At 43.0% G+C, this 27740-nt stretch overlaps 1 protein-coding gene across 1 annotated transcript in view; it reads right to left on the bottom strand.

Annotated features, from left to right (window-relative positions):
- The window catches only part of cpt1a2b (carnitine palmitoyltransferase 1A2b), a 92892-nt gene that overhangs the window by 8921 nt on the left and 56231 nt on the right, over window positions 1-27740 (bottom strand). The window contains exons 14-16 of the mRNA XM_085785071.1: window positions 13885-14049; window positions 456-584; window positions 106-261 (exon numbers count right to left, since the gene is read on the bottom strand). Of these exons, the coding sequence (XP_085641197.1) occupies window positions 106-261; window positions 456-584; window positions 13885-14049 (450 nt within the window). The remainder of the gene's footprint in view (window positions 1-105; window positions 262-455; window positions 585-13884; window positions 14050-27740) is intronic.

Genomic DNA, 27740 nt, shown 5'->3' with positions numbered 1-27740 from the left:
ACACACAAGTTGTGTTTTGACACTTGCTATTGTCTCCATACAGTATTTACATGCATTCTTTGTGCAGTGTATTTTTTTAAAAATCAGAGAAGAGCAGAAGCCAACCTCTTTCAGGAATGGTGATTCCACCCCCAGGTACTTGGACACCACGTACAGACAGAAGAGGTGTCTGTCGATTCCAGCTCCAGTCATTGCCATTCGATAAAGGTTCTGGTGCCTCTCGGACGCCAGGCGGAAGAGACGCTTGCACTGCTCCTCTGCCTGTCAAACCAAATCACAGGTTACTAAATCCCGATAAGATAAAATCATCTAGAAATCATCCACACAAACACGGGACAGAATAAACAGGTAGCGATAAGGTCTGAGGCAATATGAGATCAGCAGGAGTTTAAATTTGTGTCTGAGCTTTCACTCTTTGAACTTTAAAAGAGCAGAATCAAGAACTTGGCCGGCACCTCTCCACTCTCAAGGGCTTTGACAAAGGCGCAGCTTTCGTTGGAACAGGATCGCACAGTCTCCGTTCTGCCCTCTCTGAACAGACGGGTCATCGATGCCTCGTAGGTCAGACAGAAACCGCCTCGGTCCTAGGGAGAGGAGAAAACATGCCAGCAAATGAAAGTCATGCAACTTGGTCAAAACATCTGAAGCTCAGAGATACCAGCCTAATATGGAGGGACAGACAGAGATAAACAGACTCGTTCAGGAAGGGAGGTCTAAAAAGATTGCTCTAAAAGTAAACCATGAGCAGCACAAAAAGCCCAGTGAAGTTACTGGCACGTGTCAGAGAGCCAGGACAGTAAATGAGATATTTATACATATATACAGTATATTCAGTGGTGACCAAAATGATTAGAACACTCGCCATATTTAAGAGCTTTCAGTTGTTTTTGTTGAATTGGCCATTAATCTTCATTTTGCTCTATAAACCATACAATAGAGCCATTATGAGAAGATTTTGGTAATTATTCTTACGTCAGTGTCACACAGTCATGACTCATGTTTCTTCACAGAAGAAACACACTTATTTACAAAATATGGAATGCTACCCCAGCAAGCAAATTTGGGGAAGGTGGATAATAAGCAGCAGATGCTTTCTGCTGCTTATTATCCACCCCGCCTCACCCCACAAATCTTTCCTGCCACATGCCATCACACTGTATAATAACAGCTGAAAAACTCTGGTCATAATTTACAGTCACTGCACACTTTATTTTCTACACACAATTACACACATCGCACATTTTTTTTTACTTTGCACTAAAATCAACACTGCCAATTCTGTTGTATATACTTTTGTACATTACATTTTATTAGGGCCCGAGCGGCGACTGCAAGTCGCCCAGCGAAAGCCCTATTGTAATTGCTCTGTTTATTATTATTAGGGCCCGAGCGGCGACTGCAAGTCGCCCAGCGAAAGCCCTATTGTAATTGCTCAGTTTATGTCGCCCAGCGAAAGCCCTATTGTAATTGCTATGTTTATTATTATTATTATATTCTCCCTAAAATCGCATTTTTGGGGGCCTTAACATGCCCCAAAACGCGTGAATTTTGGCATGCACATCAGGCCTCGCGAAAAATTTGATATTTTAAAGTCGTTGGAAATGGGCGTGGCCAAATACAAAAGCATTGCAGCCCTCAGGCCCCGCGGTGGCATGGGCGAGCGAGGGCCCGTCATCGCCGCTTGCGGCTTTAATTATTATTCTTTCTTTCTTTCTTTCTTTCATTCTTTTTCTCTCAAAAGGATCGCATTTTTGGAGGCTTCAACATGCCCCAAAACACGTGAAATTTGGCATGCACATCAGGACTGGCGAAAAATTTGATATTTTAAAGTATTTGGGAATGGGCGTGGTCAAATGGCTGAATAGCGCCCCCTAGAAAATTTCAAAACATCAGCCCCGCCTTTGTGTTTCACCGAGACGCATGAAATTTGGTGGGCTTACAGAACATGGCAAGACGCACAAAAAAGCCTCTTAATGTCATGGTGAAATCACAACAGGAAGTCGGCCATTTTGATTTGAACTTTTGACCTGTTTGATCTAACTCCTCATAGGGATTTCGTCCGATTGACTTCAAATTGGCTAGAGACCATTGAAATGCCACTCTGATCAAAAGTTGTGCTCCGCAGGTCTCTAGGTCAAAGGGCGTGGCTTCTGGGGCCTTGAGGATTTTGGCGACTTTTCGTTTCCTCGCCATTTCACCTTCGAACAGGTCTAACACCCACATACTTTATCCGATCAGCTTCAAACTTGCTGGACATGATGATGGCTCCGCCCTGAACGTCCCCATATATTAATTTCCTACGTTACTCATAGCGCCCCCCGGTGGTAACAGGAAGTGGCCAGGTTTTACATTAACGTGTACTGATGGCACATAGTTGATCCCATCAACTTCATTCCACTTCTAAAACATGCAGACTAAGGTGGTGAAGCTACATCATGAACGCTGTGAAGCTACGAGTAATGGCGACCGTGTGGCGATGCGGCGACCATTCCTCGCCATGAAAATACGTTTGGCTTTTTCATGGCTTTATTGATCTCGTATCATCATGAAAATTGATACACAGGTCCAGGGTCACGACCTCAACGTCTCCATATGCTCGTAGACGATCTCACTCATGTCGCCCCCTAGTGGAAACAGGAAGTGCCATATTTTACATCAACATTGTCCGATTTCCACGAAACTTCACATGTGTGATGAGGGGCTGACCCTGAACACATCTGTACGCATCCCATTACTGCCCCCTGGTGGATGAACCATTAACTGCTCATAACTCCCTCATGCTTCGTCCGATTCACTCCAAACTTCACATGAGTGATGAGGGGCCGCCCCTGAACGCACCACACCACATGCAGTGACTGCCCCCTGGTGGATGGATGGAAAATTGCATTTTTTGCCTCCTTTCAGGTTTTTTCTCCCTTTCACCTTCACGCCACAGCCCCGGCGTGCCTCAGGCCCCGCGGTGGCATGGGTGAGCGAGGGCCCGATCATCGCCGCTTGCGGCTTTAGTGTGAATGCTGGAAGCATTCACACTATTGTTATTCGGTTCGGCCATTTTCTGCCTTTCTTCGTCATGTAACTAGTCCTTCATACTTTGTGCTATTTCAACAATTCAAACATCAAAATCAGGGTATATACACAAATCTTTGAGTCAATTTACTACCATTTAATACCTTTTTTCACTACCTTCAGATTTTTTTTAATACCACCACGACATCGAGTTGCACCAACAGACCTGCAAACTCCAGAGAGTAAAAAAGGTGACAAGGTCCGAAAAACCAAACCAACCCCCCCCCCCCCCGGGAGAACATTTTTGTGATTTTAATATGCAAGTTATGCTTTTTGGAGCGTTCCCAGTTAAACAGAGAGCAAATCTCTCATTAAAAAGACAGCTTTGAGAGAATAAGTACACCTCAATCAGGTGGGGTCAGCTGCAGAAAATGTTCACATTATTTGACTAAAAATGATGCATCAGTTTGGATGACCACATGACCTGTGGCTTTCAGCTTTCTATGATTATATTTAGCCTACTGTTTACAGCTGAGAATATCAGGTATTGTATTGTCCCCCCTCCATTAAATACAGTGCTGTGAAAAAGTATTTGCCCCCTTCCTGATTTCTTACTTTTTTGCAGATTTGTCACACAATGTTTTTATTTATTTGTATAATATTTTGATGGGGCAGCCATCTTGGGAAGGTTTTCACCACTGTTCCAAGCTTTCTCCATTAGTGGATAAAGGCTCTCACCATGGATCACTGGAGCCTGGATGTGAAGAGTGAAATTGAACCAGCTTTCCAAAAAAAATAAAAAGGTTCATCAAAGTTAGTTCATGATTTAACAAGAGGGGGCAATTACTTTTTCACATAGGATCAGGTAGGTTTGCATAGCTTTTTTCCCCTTAATAAATGAAATCATAATTTAAAAAGTGCATTTTATATTTACCGTACTTCGGTCATCTTTGTCTAGGCTATTAAAAGTTGTTTGATGACTAATAACAAGTTTGAGTAAGAAATCAGGAAGGGGAAAATACTTTTTCACAGCATTGTATGTAGCCTGGGGGTTGAAAATCACAGCACATAAAATGAGTGTGTATCACGTCTTTCCACATACGTTCTTCCTTCGCCTTTCAAACGGAGCAGAACCGGTCTGACAGAACACCAGCGGTAGAAGCAGGTCCATGGAGCTGTGTGCCGCGAACGTGCATGAAAAAACAAGCACGGCGAATGTGCGGCGCGGCGCGCCGCGTGCATAACTCGCGCCCACATTGAAAGTATGTGAGCAAAAGACGCTACAGCTGAATGGCCCCGATGCACACACACACGCTTATCCAAGGCGCCTGTCATCATAGTTTTCTGCGTTCCACCGATACATCAGATAACTTCCCGCGTGTCGTTTCAAAATAAAAGCTGTCCGATATGTTTATCAAGACTCTATCACCATCAACATCAGTGTGAAAAGTTTCAACAATGTCCGCACATCTGCACCGTCGGTCTGTGTCTCACGTGCGTTCCATCTGACCTCAGCTCTCAGTAGAAGCTGCAGCTGCTGCAGGTGTCTGTATCTGTAGCGCTTCGGGGCTTCCAAACGGAGCAGACCCGGACCCGGTCCGACTAAACACCGGGCTGGCGGTAGAAGGTTCATGGAGCTGTGAGCCGCGAGTGCATGAAAAAAGAGCACATCGGATGTGCGGCGCGTGACGTGCATCTACATTGACACACACATAGGCTACATCAAGGCGCCTGTCATCTCAATTTAAGTCTTCTGCAAACTTGCATTTTCCCATATTCGAAACGTTTTGCCACACGTTAAAATCCGAAGAGATTCACTAGCACTTCTGTCCGCCTGACAACTATGCGCGCGAAGATGATTTTAGATTTCTAGCGGCCAATGAATACAATGAATTGATATGACGTAAATATCATTCCTTTTTTTTTTGAAGTAGTGGCGCAAGCAAGTAATGCTTTATTTATTTTATTACGCCTATTTCATCAAAATAAAACCAGTCATTGTCCAAAAGAAAAAAAAATAATACCTATTCTTTAAAATTAATACCTTTGGACCAAATTTATCACTTTTTAAGGCCATTAAATTTTGCTTTTTTGATTTATCACTTTTTAATACTTTTTAAAACCCCGCGGACACCCTGAAAATGTTCAGCCTTTTCGGGACAGGTGTGCTATGTCTTTTCTCTTTTCAACTATTCATACTTTTTGCAATATTCAACTATTTCTGATTTTTTTTTCCCCATAGAGAATGCATTGGAACAGTCTTGAAACTCTTCAAATCTTCTTACTTCTTTCAGCCTTTAAAGCGTCCACATACTTTCAGCTAGAGACTTCATTCAAATTCTGAGCTGTAGACAAACTTCTAATGTATTCATCCTGTATGTACAACTTTTTCATAGCTTGTACCGTTTTTGAGATAAATCCTTTAAAAGCACATGAGAATTTCTGACAAATTTCACACTTTTCAATGAGTGTGTATGGGGTTGGGTCAGAGTGAGTGACATCATCGTTAGAGTGAGAGGGATCGAAAAAACATTCAGGATTTTTTCTGGATAAATTGCCAGCACGGCCACAAATTAAACTCTAGACCAGAGGTCTTCAACAGGGGGTCCGCGACCCCTAGGGGGTCCGCGGAGGTACTGCAGGGGGGTCGCGAAAGTTTTGGTTGATGGAAAAAAAAATATGAAAAAACATATGGAAGTTATGAAAAAAAGATCCATTGTGAATATAGGGGTGTTCCCTGCTGCTGAACATCGGATTTTTACATAGAAATCCTCTGTTTTCCTATAATATAGGTGTCAGGCGAGACTTTGTATTGTATCTGTTGAAGACCTCTGGTCTAGAGTTTAATTTGTGGCCGTGCTGGCAATTTATCCAGAAAAAATCCTGAATGTTTTTTCGATCCCTCTCACTCTAACGATGATGTCACTCACTCTGACCCAACCGTATGGTTAGTGTGTTAGGTTACCACTCATGAAGTTGTGGGTTCAATTCCTTCCATGGACATGTTTCTTGTATGCCATTCCGCATGTCTTTGTCAATTTATTCTGCTAATTCAGCATGGTTCAGCATTGGGTTTCAGCATTCACACGCATGTTCCGTTAGGAAATGCTGTTTCTAGTTTTATTTGCTATTGCTATTTTATTATGTATAGTTTGTTCTTTATATTCTTATACTATATGTTGTTATCGTCACTGTGAATCTGTGCAATGCTGCTGCTGAACTGTAATTTCCCAGCTTGGGAATCTAAATTTGCTCGCTCGGGGAAATGTTGTTGTTGGAAATGTTGGGGAGTTCTCAGGGAATACATTCCCTATTACTATTCATCTCCAGACAAATGTGCTGCTGTAGTTGCTGCAAAATGTGGACAATACCAGATATTAAAGTTAGCGGTGGATGGACACAGTAGGACTCACGTCATCTGATTGTGCTCAGAGGAACCATCTACATATTTCATTGACATTATGAAATAGAATCATGTTTTTGAGGGAAAAAGGGTCAGGTGTTTTCAGATCTGTCAGCTGTTCTAATAATTTTGGCCACCACTGTATATATGCCCATCGAGAATATCTCATGTTACCCAGACTGGTATTGCACAAAAGTAGAATAAAGAAATCCAGGATAACTGAGCAAGCGCGAGCTTGACCTAGTCTGATCGGCGCATCCTGGCTTAATTGGTTGCACCAACGCCGAGCCAGGCTGAGGAGCAGAGGCTAAGCCAGGTGTAACTAATTCTCTCGTCAGTAGACCACAGAGATTGACCACAGATTCACCGATGAGAGGACAGGTGTGGCTACTTTCCTCCAATCAACAGGAACTTAGTGCTGACGTCAGGTGACTCCTCTTGAAAAAAAAAAAAAAGCACCACTGTCTTAAAGCTCAGAGAGAGCGCAGCAGACAACTGCGGACTGATTGAATAATCCAAAACTATAATCACAACTCAAGTTCCTTTCACAAACCAACAGTTGTGCACTTTGCCTAATAAATGATGAGCAGTGGAAGTTGATTCATTGCCCAAATTCCTTATAATCTTAAGTACATAACAAGTAATACAAGTTCATACAGCAAAAGTGGCCAAAAGTTCAACAGGTGAAAATGAATTACCGGTAAATATAAAAACATTATGCAGTCTGCTGCTTCAATAAATTGCTGATAACAATGTTCACATGAGGTGTATAAATTATTTGGAAGGTGGTTGCTCACAGTCACTCAATTTTATTCTCATTTTCTTACCTCAACCAATATTTAGGCCAATATATTAATCTATATGCCATTAATCTATATGCCATTTTTGCTACATTGCTTTTTATGAGAAGCCAGTGATATATAGCTACTAGTGGTCATAAAATATCATAGATGGACACAGATTTGTAAATGTATTTAGTTTGTTTAGAAATCAGGCCAATATGTACATAAGAACATGGAATAACTCCATGAAACACATTGATTTCTGATCAGAGTGCCTGCTGACTTCACAGATAAAGACAACAGAATCAACTAACGCCAGGAATACACTGGGAACGGCCGCGAAGCGATACGTAAGCGGGGCGGAGCGGAGTTTTTTAACTGCTACACCAGGCACGGACGCGACGCGTCACGGCTTCACTGTTTGTTGTTGCAGCTGTCAGCTTCACCTTGTCAATCCTGCAGTAAATGAGTGCACTTTATGCATCTCAACACATTTTCACATCTCTCCTATTAAAATGGATTGACAGTACCTTTTTCACAGGTAATTTGCTGACTATGTAGGGTTTGCAAGTGCAGACTATATTAAATGGTATCAATTAACTGTTTAACTACACGATCATGGATCCACAATGTAAAAAAACAAACCCCATAATGTTGCACTGCTACTGGCTTTGCCTCTGGTACATGAGACATTTATTTTAATCACTTTTAAACGTAATATATTCGTTTTATACACAGTTCTCTGTAGTTTTCTACCTGTTGGAGGGCCGCGTAGCCACGCGACGAGGAAATAAAATAGACTCGGCGCGAAAAAGAATTGAAACGCCGCGCGACGGCCGCTGCAGTGCGCGTCGCTCACATGGCCGGTGGAGGAGCTTCCATTGACTGAATGGGCGCGAGCTGCTGCGGCTGTCGCGCGACGTACGTTTCGCGTCGCGGCCGTTCCCAGTGTATTTCAGCCGTAGGCCTGGCTGTTAGCCTGGTCTGGAGCAGGCTAGCTGCAGAGAATAAATCACCATAGTAACTTGACCAGGATAGTGTAGTGTATTATATACCTTAACTTTCTTGCTTAAATATCTTGTATTGTCTTATGTTCTTCTTTGTGTGTGTGCTTTCTCTGAACTGAAGGAATGTGTGAACTGATGCTCTGCTTCATGGGTTCCATATCCTGCCTAGAAGCAATTTGGTTTGTTGGAAAGTTGATGATTGTTTTGTTTAGCCTAAAGGCTGAAACCTAAGGTCAAGGGCATCTTCTTCCGTTGACCTATGGTAGCCCAAAGGTTATCGATTTGGTCAAGAGGTTAAATGCCAGAAAGTAAATGATCCAGATCAAGGTAGTCTTTGTTGATTAGTTGCATTCCTTTGTTTGGAGTTAGAAACATATATAAGGTCAGAGCTTTGGGCCAGTAGAGAGAGATCTCATTTTGGACCAGAGATGCTCCAGGATTCGGCATTTTTGTACACTGATCTTCTTCTTGTTAATAAACTTCTTTTTTGAATACAAGCGAAGACGTGTCAGCGGTGATCCCTTCTTTTCATCAACACATCAATACCACAATAGATTTAGCCTGCTTTTGAACAACCGACTTGAGGCTAAATTCAGCCAGGATAACCAACATATCCCGGCTTAATCCCTTATCTAGGTTTTGTGCAATACCCCTCTGGGGGCAAAGTAAAAAAAACAGACATGGAATGTTATAAAAGGTTTTGCACCGGAAATGATATCTAGGACCTTCAAGGACAATAGCCAATAGGCACTCTTTTTGGGACATGCTCCTGGCAAAATTATGTAAATGCAAATATTTAGGTACTACATTGGCATAAACAGTCATGCAACTATGAACTTTGGCAGAGAGTATCCTGACACATAGGGGGAAGCAGGAAAAAAAGATTCTGGGGCTTGTTGCAACTCTATTTTAAGATATCACCCTCAACATCCCCAAAAAGACAAAAAAAAAAAAAAAGATGAAGGATGTCTTAGGGCGTATTCACACCAGGCTCGTTTGGTCCGCTTAAAACGGACTTTTCCTCTGGTGCGGACTTTTTAGGGAGGTGTGAATACAAACCAGCGGACTCTGTGCAGATCAAACAAGTGGACCGAGACCACCTCTGCAGCTGGGACTCGGTCCACTTGTCTGGTCCGCACCAGAGTCCCAAACGAACCCTGGTGCGGTTCGCGTACGGTGTGAATGCAAACCGAACCTTCCCCGAACCAAATGCAAAATCCAAGCGCCTTTTTGGATTCAACAGGCTTCCGTTGTTGTCAGAAAATGTGGAAATTATCAACAATGAGCCGTGGGTCAACATGGAGCACAGATAGACACGCTGCCTCCTTGATATTTGGTCAGTGGAAAACATCAGATGCTGGAGAGGACGCACCCACAGCCGTTAAGGATGCACATTCTCATTAGGGGGGGAGTCGGTTTTGTAAAGAAGTCGACCTGCAATGGACCGGCCACCTCCTACGGGCCTGGTGGCGGCCCAAAGCAAGCAACAGCTAGAGGCAGAGGGAGAGAGGAGAGGGAAACATAAAGAAATAAAATGGATAAATAAATAAATAAATAAAATTAAAGGGAAAAAAAAAAAGAGGAAACAAGGAATCATACCAAATGAAACTACTGAATTTATTTCAATTGAATTATATCGCAAAAAATAACAGGAAAACCACAGAAAACAAATTTACGATTACATTAAACTCTGTTCTCCCTCTGCTGTCCTGACTAGTCTCGCCCTAGGCCCACCCCGGGAAGTCCCGGTCCGCGGGGGCCGGCAGGAGGCGCCTCCCCAAAGCCCTCTTCTTGTGTTTTTTTTTTTTTTTTCCTCTCTTCTCTCTCTCACTATTATTATTTACTACCTATTTAATTATTTATTTACTATTGTTCTGCTATCTCTCCCCCCTTTCTTTTTGCCATATCTACATCAGAAGTCCAACATACTATGCTCATCACACACACGCACGCGCACACACACACACACACACACACACACACACACACACACACACTTACACACACAACGCGTATCCTAAACAAAAACATTGTCTTTGTTATTTCAATTGTGTTATTTTATTTTTTATTTTTCATTTATTGTTTTGTTTTTTGTTTTTTTGTTATTTCATTTGATTGGTTATAATAGTTATCACTGTCTATTGTCTTGTCCTGTGTTGCTATATATGTTTGTTTTTCACCCGTCTTACACACTTTTACACTTGTATTGTTTATCACCTGCATTGCACTATAAATAATAATTAAAAAAAAAAAAAAAAGGATGCGCATTCTTAATATATATTTTTTTAACTGATAGCCTAACAGAAAGTCATTATCCGATTAATAACCGTTAATATAAATAAATGTGACTAGGCTTAAATGACGATCGGCAACGCGGCATCCTGAGAGAATGATTATGTTTTTTTTGTTTGTTTGTTTTTTGCTGTGCCGTCCTTTTTTTCTTTTCTTTTTTAGCTCACCATCCTTCAGACTAGGGGTGTCAACATCTACACGTGTAAACGGGTAGGAATCATAACCGTTTAGAAAAATCAATAGCACGTCTTTTTTCCCCCTCCTCCTCGTTCATTTCTCACCAATATATAGGCTAGCCTATAGTACTTTTAGGGGTGATAATGTTGCCTGAAAGCTTCAGATAATAAACTGCCTGTCAATCCCCCCTCACTTTATCTCCGTGTAGCCTGCCCGTCTCTCTCCAGCTGTCCTTTCAAAATAAAGGCCGGGGGGGAAAAAAACACCGACTCCTCCGTCCTGTACTGCGAAGGAGGCTCAACATCGCCAGGCTTTGTGTTCATGTTCCAGCTTAACAAAACCTCAAGCCCCGGTCCGAGTTAACACGGTACTACGAGCTGGTTATCAACTTGCTCCTGACACGAGCAGCGTATTCCCTCAGCTGAACATCTACAGGCGGAGACGCTCAGAGAAAAAGTAAACAGCAGCGGATCAGCTGATCTCTCCGTACAAACGCAGACAGGCGGCCGCCTCAAAATTTATAATGCAGAAAAAACCCTGGTCTGAGTACGCTGATCATTTTTATCCAATGATTGAGCGACTGTGGGACACACGTGCTTTTGTTTACAAAGTTGATCCGCTTGTGAAAAAATGCAATGTGAATACAAACCGCACCAAGTAAAAAAAAATTTTGTCCGCACCAAAGCAAGTGAACTATCGGACTTTCCTGGTGTGAATACGCCCTTAGTCTTTATTTCTCCATAACAAAAGACTAACTCTACATTATCCCGCTTATTACACGGCTTATGAGTGAAACTATTAATTTCAGATGTAATGTTGATCAAAATACGCCTTTATCGATTTATAAATTGCATAATTTAGCATATCTGCAAGTCCAGTCATCCAGCGCGTGTATTGTGTGACGTCATATAATTGCGACAGCGACAACAACAACAACAACAACAACAACAACAATGGAGCCCTCCATGTGCCATCTCCACACAGATGAATGAGGCATTTCGTTTCGTCCTCTGTCCACTCCAGTCATAAACAAGAGATTGCGGTTTATGGTTTATTGTACTGCAAAGTAAAACGCATAAAACGTGGTTTATGCGTTTGTGTCGCGGACTCTCGGCCCCACAGAGACGACAGGAGAGCTGTGTTTTCAGCCTCAACGTGGAAGGAGCCTCCACTCTCCCTGTAACAAGTTACAAGTCATTTATCTAACATCACAATTAGCCCCAAGCTGTTGAATGAAGGTAAACATTAAACATAAGGTAGATATCCTGCATAGTTTCTCTTTTTTGTGCTCCGCTGATCACAGTGGCGTCCCCAGCAACAGTCTGAGTGAATGATAAGAGTGTGCTTAATCGGATTTATTCTTACCTGGATGAACCTGGGCGATATGTGAGACTGCTGTTTCTAGACTTTTCCAGTGCCTTTGACACAATTCAACCTAGTATTCTGAGAGGAAAGCTGGAGAAGATGGGTGTAGATCCAACCATCATCTTGTGGGTCTATAACTATCTTACAGAGCGGCCACAGTATGTGAGGCTGGGGAATTGCATGTCAGACACAGTGGTGAGCAGTGTAGGAGTACCACAAGGTACTGTGCTCTCACCTTACCTCTTCACACTTTTCACTGCAGATTTCACATCTACATCTGAATCTTGCCATGTTCAGAAGTACTCTGACGACACGGCCATAGTGGCATGTGTGAAGAAGGGACAGGAAGATGAATACAGGGACCTGGTGGGGGCGTTCACAGACTGGTGCAACAAGAACAACTTGTTGCTTAATACATCAAAGACCAAAGTAATGATTATTGACTTTGGCAGGTCCAAAAGATCCTTACGGCCTGTGACTGTGGATGGGGTGGACATCGAGAGGGTTCAGTCATACAAGTACCTTGGAGTACACCTTGATGACAGGCTGGACTGGTCCGTACACACAAATGATGTGTACAAAAAGACACAAAGCAGGCTCTTCTTTTTAAGAAGACTCAGGTCTTTTGATGTCTGTAATGTAATGCTGCGTATGTTTTATCAGTCTGTCATTGCAAGTGTTACATTCTTTGCTATTGTCTGCTGGGGTAACAACATCAAGGTCAGGGACAGGAACAGACTAGACAGGCTCATCAAAAAATGTAGCTCTGTGATGGGGGAGGGAGCGGAGCTAGTAGAGGCTGTGGTTAAGTGGAGGATGGGGTGTAAGTTGAAGACCATCCTGGGTGACCCCCAACACCCTCTACACAAAACCCTCTCAGGTCAGAGGAGCAGCCGCAGTAAAAGGCTCATCTCCCTGACCTGCAGAACTGAAAGATTTAAGAGATCATTTGTTCCTGCTGCAATCGTTTTATATAACACTTGTTAAAATGTTTTTTGTGTTCAGCTTTTTTGTGTCATTGTTGTGTGAGCTACTGGACTAACTTGAATTTCCCTTTCCCTTTCGCCTGTAAGTCAATCCGCTGGGACACGGAGACACGCTCAAAGTGTTTGTATGTGCCTGTGAGCCCCTGCACTGGGATAAAGAAACGCCGCGGTACCCAAAGCACCATGCATGAAAGTTTAGGGAGCTGGCTGGACTGCAGGGTCTTCCCTGCCTGTCTGCAGAGGCGAGCTGCCTGGGTGAGTTTGGCCGCCGCCTTGGTTAAACCGGGTGTGCATGTTCAGATGTAGCGTCTTTTGCGCACTCAAACCCATTCAGTGTAGATGCGTGTCATGCGCGCTCACAACCCAAAAACGATGCCGTAGCGGCGCGTGTTTAATGCCACGCGGTTGTTTTTTTGTGCATGTCCGTGGCGCACAGCTGCACGGACCTGCTTCTCCCTCCGGTGTTGTGTCCCGGTTCCCCCTCGGCCTGTGTCTCTCCTACTGTTTCCCACTGAGCTCTGCCCGTGTGTGTAGAATAGAATATAAACAAATAAATTATTAGGCAAAAAGGTGAATTTAATTTCAATCTCGGCCTATTTGAATGTCCGGCCCCCAAGGTGTCTGGTGAGAAAGATTCTGGCCCTTGAACAAATATAGTTGATGACCCCTGGTGTAGTGGAATGGTAGCTGCTTTTCCTGGCCGCCATGTTGCATGTAAGCAAAAGCTGCTCCTCTGTTGTCATCGTGAATAAGCCTAGCCTGCTTTGTGATTGGTTCCCCGGTTTTCGGGGAAGTGGAAGTCGGCCTCAGAGGATTGCAAAACAAAATGAAATTGTGCCACAATCTTTCGTGTGTGAGAGTATTACCCTGTAGTACGCCAGCTGTAAGCCGATCTGTATGAACGCGTCCGGGCTGATGCGGAGCTTCTTGATTCGCCCTTTTCCAAATTCGCTGAAGGGGAACACATGGCAGTCCACATCATCAGCCAGTGCTTGGGCCACAGTCAGGGAAGTTTGTGCTTGAGCTTGAACCTGACGGAAAGAGAAAAACAAGATTTCAAGGCTGGAACAGGGATGGAAATCTGGACATCTGTCTAATGCTACACAAAAAGCTTTATCGGCAGAAGAAAAAAGAAAAGAAAAGAAAACAACTGCTGGTTAATTTTGTTTCAAGATCCATTCTGCTCAATTACAACCAGAGACCATGTTTTGATTAAACAACAAATCTAATTTTAACAAGAGTCAGGCGCCGAGTGTGTGTGCCAAGATGATAACAACAGAGCAGCCCACTCCTCTCTGTCTTTACTCTGTCAGTACGTTTACATGCAGAGCTTAATCGAGCTATGCTCAAAATTCGATTTTGGCGTCAAGACGGACTTCTGTCCTTGTCTCAATATACACGCAACTGAGAAAATCGAATAACTGACGGGGCCCGCCCCCTCATGCGCCGTCACCTGTTGTTTCAGCGGGTTAATACGCCCCCTGTCCTGTTGACTTTTCTGTCACCTCGTAAAAAACTGAATATAAACAACTTAGTAAGCTTATTAATAAATTTTCAACTGCAGTTCCCGACCAGACGCACCAGTCTGGGCCGGATTCGCGCTGAGAATAGGATACGGGCTTCCTTTTTTCCTCTCTCTCTCTCTCTCTCTCTCTCTCTCTAATAAAACAATCTGGCTGGTTGCGCTGTGTATGTGTGAAATGCAGTGAATCTGCGCTGACGTTGGTTTTTTTTTCTTTACTTTGCGGGGTTCGGGCGGCTTCTCTGCTCCACTTGGTGCCGTCTCTACGGTTGTGGAGCATGCGCACATGCGTTGTCCAGTTATACTCCGACTAAGGTGTATACATGACGGAGAAAATCGAATTCCAATCGCATTATCTGGGTGTCTTAATCGGAGTTCTCAACTCCGATTTCAGTCGGACTAAGGTGTTTTCATGCACTTCAGTTATCCAGTTATAGTCGGATTAAGGCAATAATTCGTTTTTTTCAAGTGTCATGTAAACGTACTGAGTGTTAATGACAATTGAGACAATGACAATTGACAATGACAATATCAATTCATGTAAGAATCGCCATTCTCATTCTTTATGATAATCTTCAAAAATCGATTTTTTATTCACATTTCCTCCGTCTCTCTATTTTTTTTTTTTTGCTGTGATAAAACACATCCGCTACAGCTGAACAGCCACACCCACTGTGCTCCAGATGTGGGTGTGTACTGTGATTAACGGCAGACAAATTACATTTTGAAAATGAACAGGCAGGGCAGACTTTGTCAGAAACAAAAGAAATCTTAATCGGTTATTGTTTTCCAATGTATGTGACGACACATAAGCATGATCTTGGCGAGATGCCGACACATTTTAATTACAAAACTGGCCAGTAAAGTCATACACAGGATAGGACTTTGTATCTTCCTTACCATACTGTGTGTTTAGGATGGAGCCTCCAGTTTTCATGACATGCTTTGATAAGACTGAGTCAGGAAATAGTGAATTAAACAGGAAATGCAGCCTGTTCTCTAGAGAGGACCACATTAAACACACTGGAAATGAGCCAGAAAATATGAGCCGAAAAATAGAAGATGATCTGATTTCTGGAAATGTAATTATGGGAGTTGTTTTTTTTGTTTTTTTTAAAGGTTTTAAAAGCAGGACTTGACCTAGTCTTGTTTGTTCTAACATTACCTATGTCTAAAAGGTGGACACAATACAGGAGCAAGGACAGCATATTTAATGACTCATTACATCCATCAACAAAAGCTCTGAGGTAAAACAATATAATCAGTCCAAGCCAAGTTCACGCCTTCCATTCTATCAGTGAACATTGGCCGCATTCAGACTGCAGGCGAATCTGAATCAAATCAGATTTCTTCTCAAATCAGATTTTTAGGCCTGACTGTCCACACTTTTTTTTAGCAAGTGTCCAAATCGGATTTGGCTCTGTTCAGACACATTATTGACCGATCTGACAGGTTGCTGTAGCAATGACATCGGAGCGGAGGCGTCATCCAGCTTGGTACCGTGTAACGTCATATAATTGCGACAGTGACAGGAACAACAACAACGGAGCCATCCATGAGCCATGTCCCCACAGATTAACGAGGCATTTCGCCGGTGCATATTCTCATTTTTCCAGGTCATAGTATTTCAAAGGAGGTTGAATCGAAAGCAACTGGACTTAGTTATTTGTCTAGGGTCATTCATTAGTTTAGATCAGTGGTTCTCAATCATTTTTCAGTGAAGTACCCCCTGTGAAGTATTTTTTCAGCCAAGTACCCCCTAACCCAGCGCAAAGCATTTTTGGACCAAAAGACATAAAACACATGCAAACCGGATTGAAACCACCTTTGGGAGGTTGTTTCCAATTGCATTTGGACAGATCCTTGGACAGAGGATGAAACGAAATGCCTCATTTCAAAGGAGGTTGAATCGAAAGCAACTGGACTTAGTTATTTGTCTAGGAAGATGTTTCACCTCTCATCCAAGAGGCTTCATCAGTTCATGTACGCAACTGACCAGGCTGGGACTGGTCCAACTATCTGGTGTGGAGACACCTGAGAGGCGCCCTCACAACTTGTGGTTACCCTAGCTCAGCGGTACTTTCTGGCCCGCCGAACCTTCCAATCAGGCCCGCGACTGAGTTCTACTAGTTTACATAGTATTACTGTATATGCTACTGTATTTCTCGGGCTCCGTGCGCCTGTAAGTCAAAGCGCTGGGACATGGAAACATGTGTGCAGCGTTTGTGTGTGCCTGTGAGGCCCTGCACTGGGATACAGAAACACTGACGAACCCAAATCACCATGCGCAAGTGTTTGGGGGCGGGCTGGACTGCAGAGTTTTCCCTGCCTGTCTGCAGAGACCGTGGGTGATTTTCACCGCCGTCTTGGTTCAACTGTGTGTGCATCATGCATGGGGGGCCGTTCAGATGAAGCGTCTTTTGCGCGCGCTCAAACCCATTCAATGTAGCCGCTCGTCATGCATGCTCACAACTCAAAAGCCGTACCCGCACGCATTTGATGAGACGCGATTGTTTTTCCGTGCACATCTGCGGCGCAAAGCTGCACGACCTGCTTCTCCCCCGGTGTTGTGTCCGGTGCCCTCGGCCTGTGTCTCCTACTGTTTCCCACTGAGCTCTGCCTCGTTTGAAAGGTGAAGGAAGCCCTGTGTTGTGGCTGTCTTTCAATAAACTTCAGCCGCTGAGGAACTTAAAGCTCTTTTGTGACGCGTCCAAAAACTCCATGGGTCCACGATCAGTTTAAAGTGTTTATTGTGACAAAAATCAAAAAGAGCCAACAAGCAGTTATATCAAAAAGGGAAATTAATACGTGCCCTTTCAATAAATAATAATAATGATACTGGTGAGATGATAAGGTGAAAATGATGGTAAATTGACGGTCAACAAAAAATATATGAGCTTAGTTCTCTCTCTCTCTTTGTGTTCAAAACTCCCGCCACCACACACACACTAAGTAAAGAAAATAACCACACCCCCTCAATGTGTGAATGCAAATGACATCATCAACGCAATGACGTCAAACCTACAGCAAAATGGCAGGCAAAAATATATTTTAGCTTCTACAATACTGGCCCCTAATTATTATAACTCAAACAATAATAATTACCCAATAAATGATAATCACACACACAAGTACGTTTCAATAGAGAGTCCATTATGAAGATCTTCTTTCTTCATGAGAATGCTATAAGTGCATACAGTATTGGAAAGAGTGATCTACTGTCACTCTGGATCAGTCCATAGTCCATAGTGTATGTACTGTTATGTGTAAGGGGCAAAGGTCAAAGTCCAAAACAAAAAAGAAAGTCAGTCTGAGCTTTCACAGTTCTTCTGACTCCAATAGAAGGCAGATTTTGTTGATTGGTCTGTTCAGAAATCCAGTCTTGGTCTTGATCCGGACATGACGAACGAGTCCTCTCTTATCCAGAATAGTCTCTGCGATTTTTCCAGTCAGCCAGGTGTTTCGAGGTGCTGAATCATCCATGATGATCACGACGTCTCCTGGTGTGAAGTTGCGTCTGATTTTAGACCATTTCTGTCTCTCCTGAAGTTGTGGAAGATATTCTTTAACCCACCTTTTCCAGAACAGATCTGACATATACTGGATTTGTCTCCACCTGCGTCGAGCATATATGTCGTCCTGTGTAAACTGTCCTGGTGGCAATAAAGGCATGGTTTTAAGGAGAAGAAGGTGGTTTCCTAGCAAGACAGCGTTTAGCACGCCACAATGAAGCGGAGTTATCCCTCGGGGAACAAAGGGGGAAGAAACAGCTGACAATGACCTGCGGGAACAGCAGTCAGGTAACTCTCCTCTCCGGGTGGGAGAGTGGGAGGGACTAGTCCGTGTTTGACCTGCATTAACAGAGCGCTGAGCCCTGGGTGAACCCCGGTCTCTGTGTGCGTCTTGCTGGCTTCTATGATTTTAGTGTAATTACAACTGCACTTATACAAAATGGAAAGTAATGGATAAATATTGACTAAGATTGAATTTGGTTGCTTGGATACAGGCAAATATAGATGCAGATATCTAAGTGAATTAAATCAAACTTGTGAAATATTGTGACAATGGTGCTAAAAAAATATATAATAAATAATAATATACATATACATTTGAAGTATATGAAAGTGTCAAGTGCAGCCAATTTGATGGAGCTGAATTAATAGTAGCCTTATCTATGTTTTAGTTCTATTTAATGGTGAGTTATTTCAAACATTAACATGCATGCCCAACATGTAAGACTGTATGATTGTTTGTTTACACATTTAGTTTGATTTGTTCTGAATTTATTCTTAGTTAGACCAACAGTGCAATATGTTTAAAGGGGGGATGAGTGGAAACACTGGGTGTCAGGTGTGAAAGTTTTTGGGGTTCAGTTAGGAGGGCCCCTTAGCAGAATTTTGCCTAGGGCCCCATGGAGGTCTGAACCGGCTCTGATTGAGAGGCTGATGAATGTGAGCTGAAAACCTGTGTGTGTGTCTGGGTGTGTGAGTCTGACGGTCTCTCTGTCTGCGTGTACATGTGCAGAAAGTAAAACTGTTGATAAGCGCCACAGAACTCCTCCCTCCCTAATGATCTGATTGATTACACCTGCGTGGCAGCATGCCCTCAGAAGTTACCATGGTGACTACCATGCTTACATTTTACTGTGTGGAACAGTGTCGTGTTTGTGTGTTTATCTGTTTGTGTATGTGTGCATGTGTGACTGTGTGTGAGTGTCTGTGTGTGTCTGTCTGTGTGAGTGTGATGCCTGTGTTTGTGCGTGGACATCCTCTGTCAGTCTGGTTTATCATGTGTGTGTGTGGGGCTGTGTTTAAAAACATCTTAACGAGCGGCCAGGCTGCTGTTCTATTTATAGACTTTGATAACGAGCTGGCCCCAACAGCTGGCCAACTGCACACAGAGCAGAGCAGAGCAGAGAGATTTGAGCTCTGTGCAGCTTCCGAAAACAGCCCAGAAAAAGAGAACCGTACCTCTTATCAGAATGTGGCCATGACTACTGGGGCAAGGAGACCTTCCTGAGCACATTGATGTGCATTAAATGTTTGTAGGGCAAAAACTTTTCTCAGGGTCGCAAGGTAGAAAAGGGGGGCATTTCTGCTTTTCTAAAAAAATCAGCTCCTACTTTTATATTGAAGTGGATGAGCCACTGGAGCGGGTCTAGCTGCACAATTAGGCTCATTGAGACAATTCTGTAAGTCTGTCTGCTGTTTTGAGCACATCAAATGAGACACGACAAGTGTGGCTACAAACCAGTGAGGAAATCATGTGTCTAGAGTTTAATTTGTGGCCGTGCTGGCAATATATCCAGAAAAAATCCTGAATGTTTTTTCGATCCCTCTCACTCTAACGATGATGTCACAAGCCCTGCTCGTTAAACGCAATACACAACCATTATAAAGTTGGATTTTGTCGAAAATTTTAATGATTTTAAAACAGCCAAATACCTAAAAACTGTTGAAGATATCAATAAGCCGAGTAATATGTGAATAGATTAAAAGTTTGTCTACAGTTTAAAAGTGAAATGGAGTCTGTGGGAGAAAGTATGCTGAAGTTTTAGAGGTTCAAAGTAGTAAGAAGATTTTAAAAGTTTGAAGATGTTTTCAATGCATTCCAGGGCTTGACGCTAAGCTTTTTTCCAAGTAGCACTGTGCTACCATGCTGAAAAATTTAGTAGCACACAACATTTTTTAGTAGCACAATAAAAATTTTGTAGTTTTGGTGAAAATATCATTTTCAAACAAATAAAGTAGATTTAGCCTATAATCCTAACCCTGTAGACTAATTTTTAATGTTTTAACTGGCTCTTTGCCTTAACAAAAATCAGGAAAGACAAACAAGGCAAATATGTGTGAGAAAATAGAATATTTACAACCAATATTAGTTTTTAGTTTTATGCTGTATGTGTGTGCATGTGGCCCAGGGGTGGGGGTATTGATGAGCAGTGAACCTATATTTCCCTCAGTATAAAAAGCTGAACATTACATACAGGGCTCTACACTAAGATTTTTTAGGAGCACAATGAAAAATGGTTGTAGCAGGCTGTTTAAGCCTTAAATAATGCTGAGGGTCCAACATGGCCCATTTTTACATTTGAGAACAGTAAAAACACCAAACATGTTTCCTCAACAACCTGTCACACAAGCAGCTCCATGTTGCCCCTGTGTGATGTTCAGGGACAGGTCAGACAGGGAGCTTTGAGGTTGAAGTTTATATGAATGTTGCACTGTGAGACTGTGACCACATGTCAGCTGTTCTCACCGCGACAAGCGTTTTTTTTTTTTTTGATAGCTCCGCGGTAGCCTCGGAGGCCACGTACCACCTAAGGGCTTCCTTCACCTGGGGCAGAGCTCCGTGTGAAACAGTAGGAGAGACACAGCCCGAGACCGTGTACCGGAGGAAGAAGCAGGTCGAACGTGCACGGAAAAAAAGCGCATCGCACCGAATGTGCGCTGCTACGGTGTCGCCTTGGCGTGCATGACGCGCGTCTACCTTGAAAGTAATGTGCGGAAAAGACGTTACATCTGAACGGCCCCGATGTACACAAGCTTTAATCAATGCGGCGGCCAAAATCACCAAACAGGCAGGGGGGGCGGGGCGGGGGAGATACTGCTCACGTTAAACAGCATGCAAAGCGGTGCATGCAGTTTCTGTCCGAGTCGCACTGATGCGACTGAATGCAATTTTTTATTCGCACGGGCTATTATCAACTCGCAAATGCGAGCAAAACTGTCGCACTGTCGAGCCCTGCATTCCTATGGGAAAAAAATTGCAGAAAAAGTTAAATATTTTAAAAAGTATAAATAGTTAAAAAGAGAAAAGTAATGCCGATAAAGTTGAAAAAAAGCTGCACGTTTTGATATATGAATTGTTGAAGTCGCACAAAATATGAAGGACTAGTTAAAGACCGTAAAAATTTCCCCATGGAAATGCGTGTGACTGCTGAAAGCAGCTGAACGCTGTTGCAGAATTAGCAAATAGTGCAAGCAGTGATCACCATACAAATGGTTGACCAAGGTAGGTATCGAACCCACAACCACATGGTCAGCAGACTTTCACTCTTGTGCCTCTAGGCCACAGTGTACACACAGTTACAGAGACTGTTGTCTGTTGATGAACTGCACTCTGTCTCACTCTGAAGTTAACGAGCCCAAAGCTGTAGTTCCAGTGCAAATCAATCTTAGTGCAGTGGTATAAACAAGAAACATGTTAACACAAACCAAGATTGAAAGAGGTAAAGAGAATAGGTGGGGGCGCATATGCATTATCAAGTTTGATTATGTGACCAGACCAAGTGGTATTGGTTAAAGTTCAAAGTGGCTGACACACTAACAAGACTGCTCAGGCAGGATTTGAACCTGTGACCTTGTGGTTGGATGGCAGGAACCTTATCCACTAGGCCATTCCAACACTTACGATGAAGTAGAGGTTGAGACTTTGATGAATGTGAGATTTTTCAATGATGCTTAAAATCCCGCTCCCGCGACCCTTTTCGGCCATTTTAAAACCAGCTCATTAGCCATGAACATTAGCAATTCACCTCTGGGGGGTGGGCGGAGACTGCGCTGTTTTGCACCCGCCCAGCCACCTCCTCGCACCCCACCCCCCGGTTTCTGACAGCTGGACATTGTACAATTGACCCTTCGCGTAAGCCCCGCCCCCTCGGTTACTGTTGCTACGGCGGGCAAGCTTTCACTCCCAGCCATGCTCCTGGCAGTATGTGGTATCGATTTCAAAGGAAATATCAGCAAATTTCTGGATAAACTGTTCTGAGATAATAGAGAGAAGAAGTCACAAAGATCATTCATAGTTTTCAGTGAAGTGACTCGCGCAGGAGGATAAAACATCTGTTCAACGACACGACTGGACAATGTACAGAGCAGCAGTAAGGACTGGTAATTTTACCGTCTATCAACCCACGAAGACTTACGTCATCTCACTGGTCATGAAACGTTGTCAAACGGCAAGTTTTTGGGCGATTGTGAACCACATACAGCTTTGGCTGCTGTTTTGTTTTCTCCCACCGCTGTATCAGTCAGTGAAAGCAGTCCCTGCCTGGACGATCCCTCGCCTAAAAGCCCAGGTAAACGCGGTAAAAGTACAGCTGTCATTTCGGAGGTGAACATATGGTTATCCCCATATTTACACTTGCTCAAGTCGAAAAAAAAGTCCGCTCGTATCTGAACATCTCTATATTGCTGCTGCCGCCGCCGCTGCCGCCGTAGTAGCAGCAGCAACAACAACATCCTTCTCTACAAACAAAAGTTTTTCGTCCTAGTCTCAAAATGTGTCCACAAAAGCAAAAGTAATGACTCGCTGCGGAAAGCTTGCCAGGCCTATAGTTACGGTTGCTAACGTAGGATTGGACAATAGCCGTTTGTGGGAGGAGTTGGCGAAGGGTCAATTACAGATTCAGCGCATTTAGTGTAAAACTCCACACTGGGATTCGATCCCAGACCGGAAAATAGGCCTTAATTACAGTGCAAGCTGCTCTACCAGGTGAGCTATACCTGTTATACCTTGACAGCTACACCGAGCTGCCAAGGCTTTCACCTCTGAGCCAGATGAAGAACGGGGTGGGAGCTTGTAGCATTAGTGCCCTCCCCTGGAGCTGTGACACGTCAGCTCCAGTCTCCCTGAAACTGCCAGTTTGCGTCTGCCATTGGTTCACAGCAATTTGAAGGCAGAAAAACTCAGAAATGCAATTTTGCACTTCCTTTTCTGCTGATATGTGCTCTAACACAAGAAAAATGCCACAGGAACTTGTGAAAAGCACGAAAAACATGATTTTCATGGGAGCGGGTCTTTAAAGTTCAAAGTTGCTGACACACTAACAAGACTGCTGAGGTGGGATTTGAACCAGTGACCTTGTGGTTGGATGGCAAGAACCTTATCCACTGGGCTATTCCAACACTAATAGTGAAGTAGAGGTTTGATGAATATGAGATTTTTCAATGATGCTTTAAAAAAAAAAAGAAATGAGCCACAACAAGTAAGTAGAGGACTTTTTTGTGAAAATAGTGCAAGCAGTGATCACCATACAAATGGTTGACCAAGGTAGGAATCGAACCTACAATCTCATGGTCACTAGACTTTGACTTTGCCTCTAGGCCACAGTGTACACACAGTTGTAAAGACTGTTGTCTTACTCTGCCACTTCGCCACAGAGAGCACAGACATAAGCATGTTGCCATTGTAATGTGATGATGTGCTGCAAACGGTGGCAGAAGCAATTAATGCGTATCTTAACGAACACCTGTAACTAGGGGTGTAACGGTACACAAAAGTCACGGTTCGGTACGTACCTCGGTTCAGGGGTCACGGTTCGGTACGGTTTCGGTACAACAGACACTACTGAATGTAAAACTAAAATCTGTCTTGTGTTATAAAAGTTAAAAAAAATAAATAAATAGAATATAAAATTAAACAAGTGCATTAGGATCATGCCATTCATTAATTCTAGAGGAAAAAAAACTTGCACTTGACAACTGACAATTATTATTAAAAAAAAAAAAAAAACAATAAACTAACATCAATGTTGGTTTACACAGTTCATTTAGACTAGATGTCAGTTGCTTTGGTGATGTTTCTGTTCCTGTCTGTGTTCATCTCAAGAGGCTTAGAAGCAGCGGGATAAATTGTTACACACAAGTCTTTCCTTGCACCAGTGATTGACATGTGGGAGGGGAGGCGGGTGAACATGCGCTACGTGTTTGATGCGTTTCTAGCGACGCAGCGCGCATCCGTGAAACATCGCCGACGGACTTTGTCCGGTGGACCGGTCGCGAGCCGCCGCCGATGCCGTTGTGTTTCGTTGAGAAGCCACGGTGACATAAATGAAGCAGACAGCTCTCCTCCTCTAACTTCACTCTCTCATCACTTCTCTTCTTTGTCTGTTATGACGGTTGTGGCAGCTTCGAGGCTCATTACCGCCACCTAGATTGGAGTGAGGACTCGACTTTTTTTTTTTTTTTTTAATATTCATTCAGACGTATTCGTCGTGTGACTGTGTGCACCGAACCGTGACCCCCGTACCGTGACGGCACGGGACGAATACATATACCGTTACACCCCTACCTGTAACCAATTGAGGGTGGGGGAGGGGAGCAGAATTCAACATCACATAAGAAGATTGCTCAGCCTGGATTCGAACTAGTGACCTTGGGGTTGGCAAGCGGCCACCTTACCAACTGGACTACAGACAGAGTTGTGGCAAAGAGAGGTTGAGACTTTGATGAATGTGAGATTTTTCAATGATGCTTAAAATAAAAAGAAATGAGTATAAATTAGCCACAACAAGTAAGTAGAGGACTTTTTTGTGACCTGTGACTATTTTTTGGTGAATTAAAATGAATTAAAAAGCACTTAACAGCAAGTTACAAAGTTGAGCTCCTTCTCCTGCTGCTGTGGAAAAAAATGCATTGGGCTGAATGAGAGCAGAGAGCTCCCTGGACCTCCCTTGAGGGGCAAAGAAAACCTTTGATAAGAGGATCACTGGCTTCTGCTTAAAAAAAAAGTAAGGAAAGTGCAGAAATTAGCCACAACAAGTAAGTAGAGGACTCTTTTGTGAAAATAGTGCAAGCAGTGATGACCATACAAATGGTTGACCAAGGTAGGAAACGAACCCACAATCTCATGGTCAGAAGACTTTGACTTTGCCTCTAGGCCACGGTGTACACACTGTTGCAAAGACTGTTGTCTGTTGATGAGCTGCACTCTGTCTCACTCTGAAGTTAACGAGCCCAAAGCTGCACCTGTTGGAAACACACTGTGTCAACACCAAGAAAGCTTGAGAGTCAAGCTTGAATGACTTAGAATGAAAATTTCAGTGAATTTCAGGCTGAGAGCAGCAGTTTCAACATGAAGCAAGTTATCAGAAGTCAACAGAGGACGACTGGGAAAATAATTCACTATAATTGTTGTTGAGGCAAGATTTGAACCAGAAACCTTCAGGTCTTCAGACCAGCAAGCTAACCACTAGGCTACAGACAGAGACAGTATGTGAGGGGCAAAGAAAACCTTTGATAATAGGATCACTGGCTCCTGCTTAAAAAAAAGGTAAGGAAAGTGCAGAAATTAGCCACACCAAGAAAGAAGAGGACTTTTTTGTGACCTGTGACTATTTTTTGGTGAATTAAAATGATTTAAAAAGCACTTAACAGCAGGTTACAAAGTTGAGCTCCTTCTCCTGCTGCTGTGGAAAAAAATGCATTGGGCTGAATGAGAGCAGAGAGCTCCCTGGCTGCATTTAAAAAATATTTTAAATTATTATCTAAGTCTCTTTGCATTTTTGACCAGAATTTTAGCCAGAAGACAAGTGTGGCTACAAAATTGGAGAAAATAATTTGTCTAGAGTTTAATTTGTGGCCATGCTGACAGTTTAGCCAGAAAAACTCTAGAATGTTTTTTTGCCTCTCTCCACTCTAGCACCACTCGTTAGACGCAACACACACACATTATAAAGCTGAAAAAAATCAGAAAAAGTTAAATATTTGAAAAAGTATAAATAGTTAAAAATAGAAAAGTAATGCCGATAAAGTTCAAAAAAAGCTGCACGTTTTGATATATGAATTGTTGAAATAGCACAAAGTATGAAGGACTAGAAGAAGACCGTAAAAAGGCGGAAGAAAATGGCCGAACAGAAGAACAATAGTGCTTCCAGCATTCACACTAATAATAAAAAAAGAGAATAAAAATTGAGTGAATAACAATAGTGTGAATGCCTTCAGCATTCACACTAATGATTGAGAACCACTGATCTAAACTAATGAATGACCCTACTGTTTCGAGTTGGATCCAGATGTGCTTTTACACAAACACTCTTGTCCAATATATTACCTACTTGCTTCTTTTTGTCCATGAGAACTCAAGCAACATTTATTTTCACTGTAACTCTCTCCAGAGTTCAATGTCAAACGAATGCAGAGAAGGCTCAAGTTTACATATTGTGATGCCAGTGACGACAATGAGATGTTGAAAGTACACAGCACTGCATGGAGTGGCCTGGCCATCCAGCTGTATGCATCAGAGTCGAAACAAAGATGAGAAGGAGAACAAAGAGCATTTATTTTCCATTCCCTCTATTTATGCTTCCTAGTTCTGCACTGACCATTGTGATCCATGGAGTGATTAAATTAGCTGTGGTTTTAGCAAGAAAGTGAAACTGTTAGCGAACTTGGATGGATGGATGGATGAAACCTGACCTTATTTAACTATTTTGTGCTTAAATGACTTGCTATACCACTTCTATACACTGCAACATGATCGGGGTGTCATTGTTCTATTTAGAGGTCATGTTTGCCCCTCCCCAATCGGACATTCCCCCCTGACCCCCTGCCAAAGTCTCCTTGCAAACCTGTGGGAAGCACTGCAGGCTCATTTCCCTTTTCTGTTTGGTTTCAAATTCGAAATTCCTTCTGTTGAAAAACAATGTGCTTATGCAAACTGTGATCTCAGTGAAAGGGGAAAGGGAAAATACCTGCCTTTCCCCTTAGCGGAGAGCTGGTTTAACTTGCTCTTGTGCTTTATCGGGGAGCTGTGGGACTTTCTCTTTAGGAAACTACCTTACAGTATAGTTCACATATTATCAGGAGTGCTGTCTCTGCCCCTGATTAATGTTCAAACCAACCAACACACACTCTCTCTTAAACACACAGCCGCCCATGGAGTGGCGTGCCAAGAAATTAACCCACAAGGTAATCAGAATAAGATGAGGGAGGAAGTGGTGCGGTTTCAGGTTTATTATTAACCGAACTGCATTCCACACCAACACATAATCCCCACTGCCACTCTGACTCCCCTTGTCATCCAGCCCTGTCCCTGAACTCTCAGTATATTAACCCGTTTTACACATTGTGATTTGCCTTCCCTTCTGATGTAATCTTTCCCTTTCCTCTTTTGGCTGAGAGAGTGTTGACTTTCTGTTTACATTGTGATGGGGTGCAACAGGAGGAATTTATGGGTTATATACATTGTGTGCAGCGTTAGTCTGCTGGATGAAGGCTGTAGGAATTCCTTGATGCCAAAACTAGATGCAGTGGCATGTAAAGCATTCAGAGTCAAGTGAGGCTGCAGTCCTATCGGGCCAGTCTGTGTCATGTGGCTTTAAAAGACCTCTTTCCATAAATGTAATGGTGGACTTATTCTATAACATGTCATATCATTCAAAGGTTGCTTCAAAATGATGAGCATGTCCAACACGTA

The sequence above is a fragment of the Trachurus japonicus genome, chromosome 8, assembly GCF_045865225.1.
Source record: "Trachurus japonicus isolate A0001 chromosome 8, Traja_1.0".
NCBI classification, from domain to species: Eukaryota; Metazoa; Chordata; class Actinopteri; order Carangiformes; family Carangidae; genus Trachurus; species Trachurus japonicus.
Note: the sequence above shows the minus strand (reverse complement) of the source record. Positions and strands in the feature narration are given on the sequence as shown.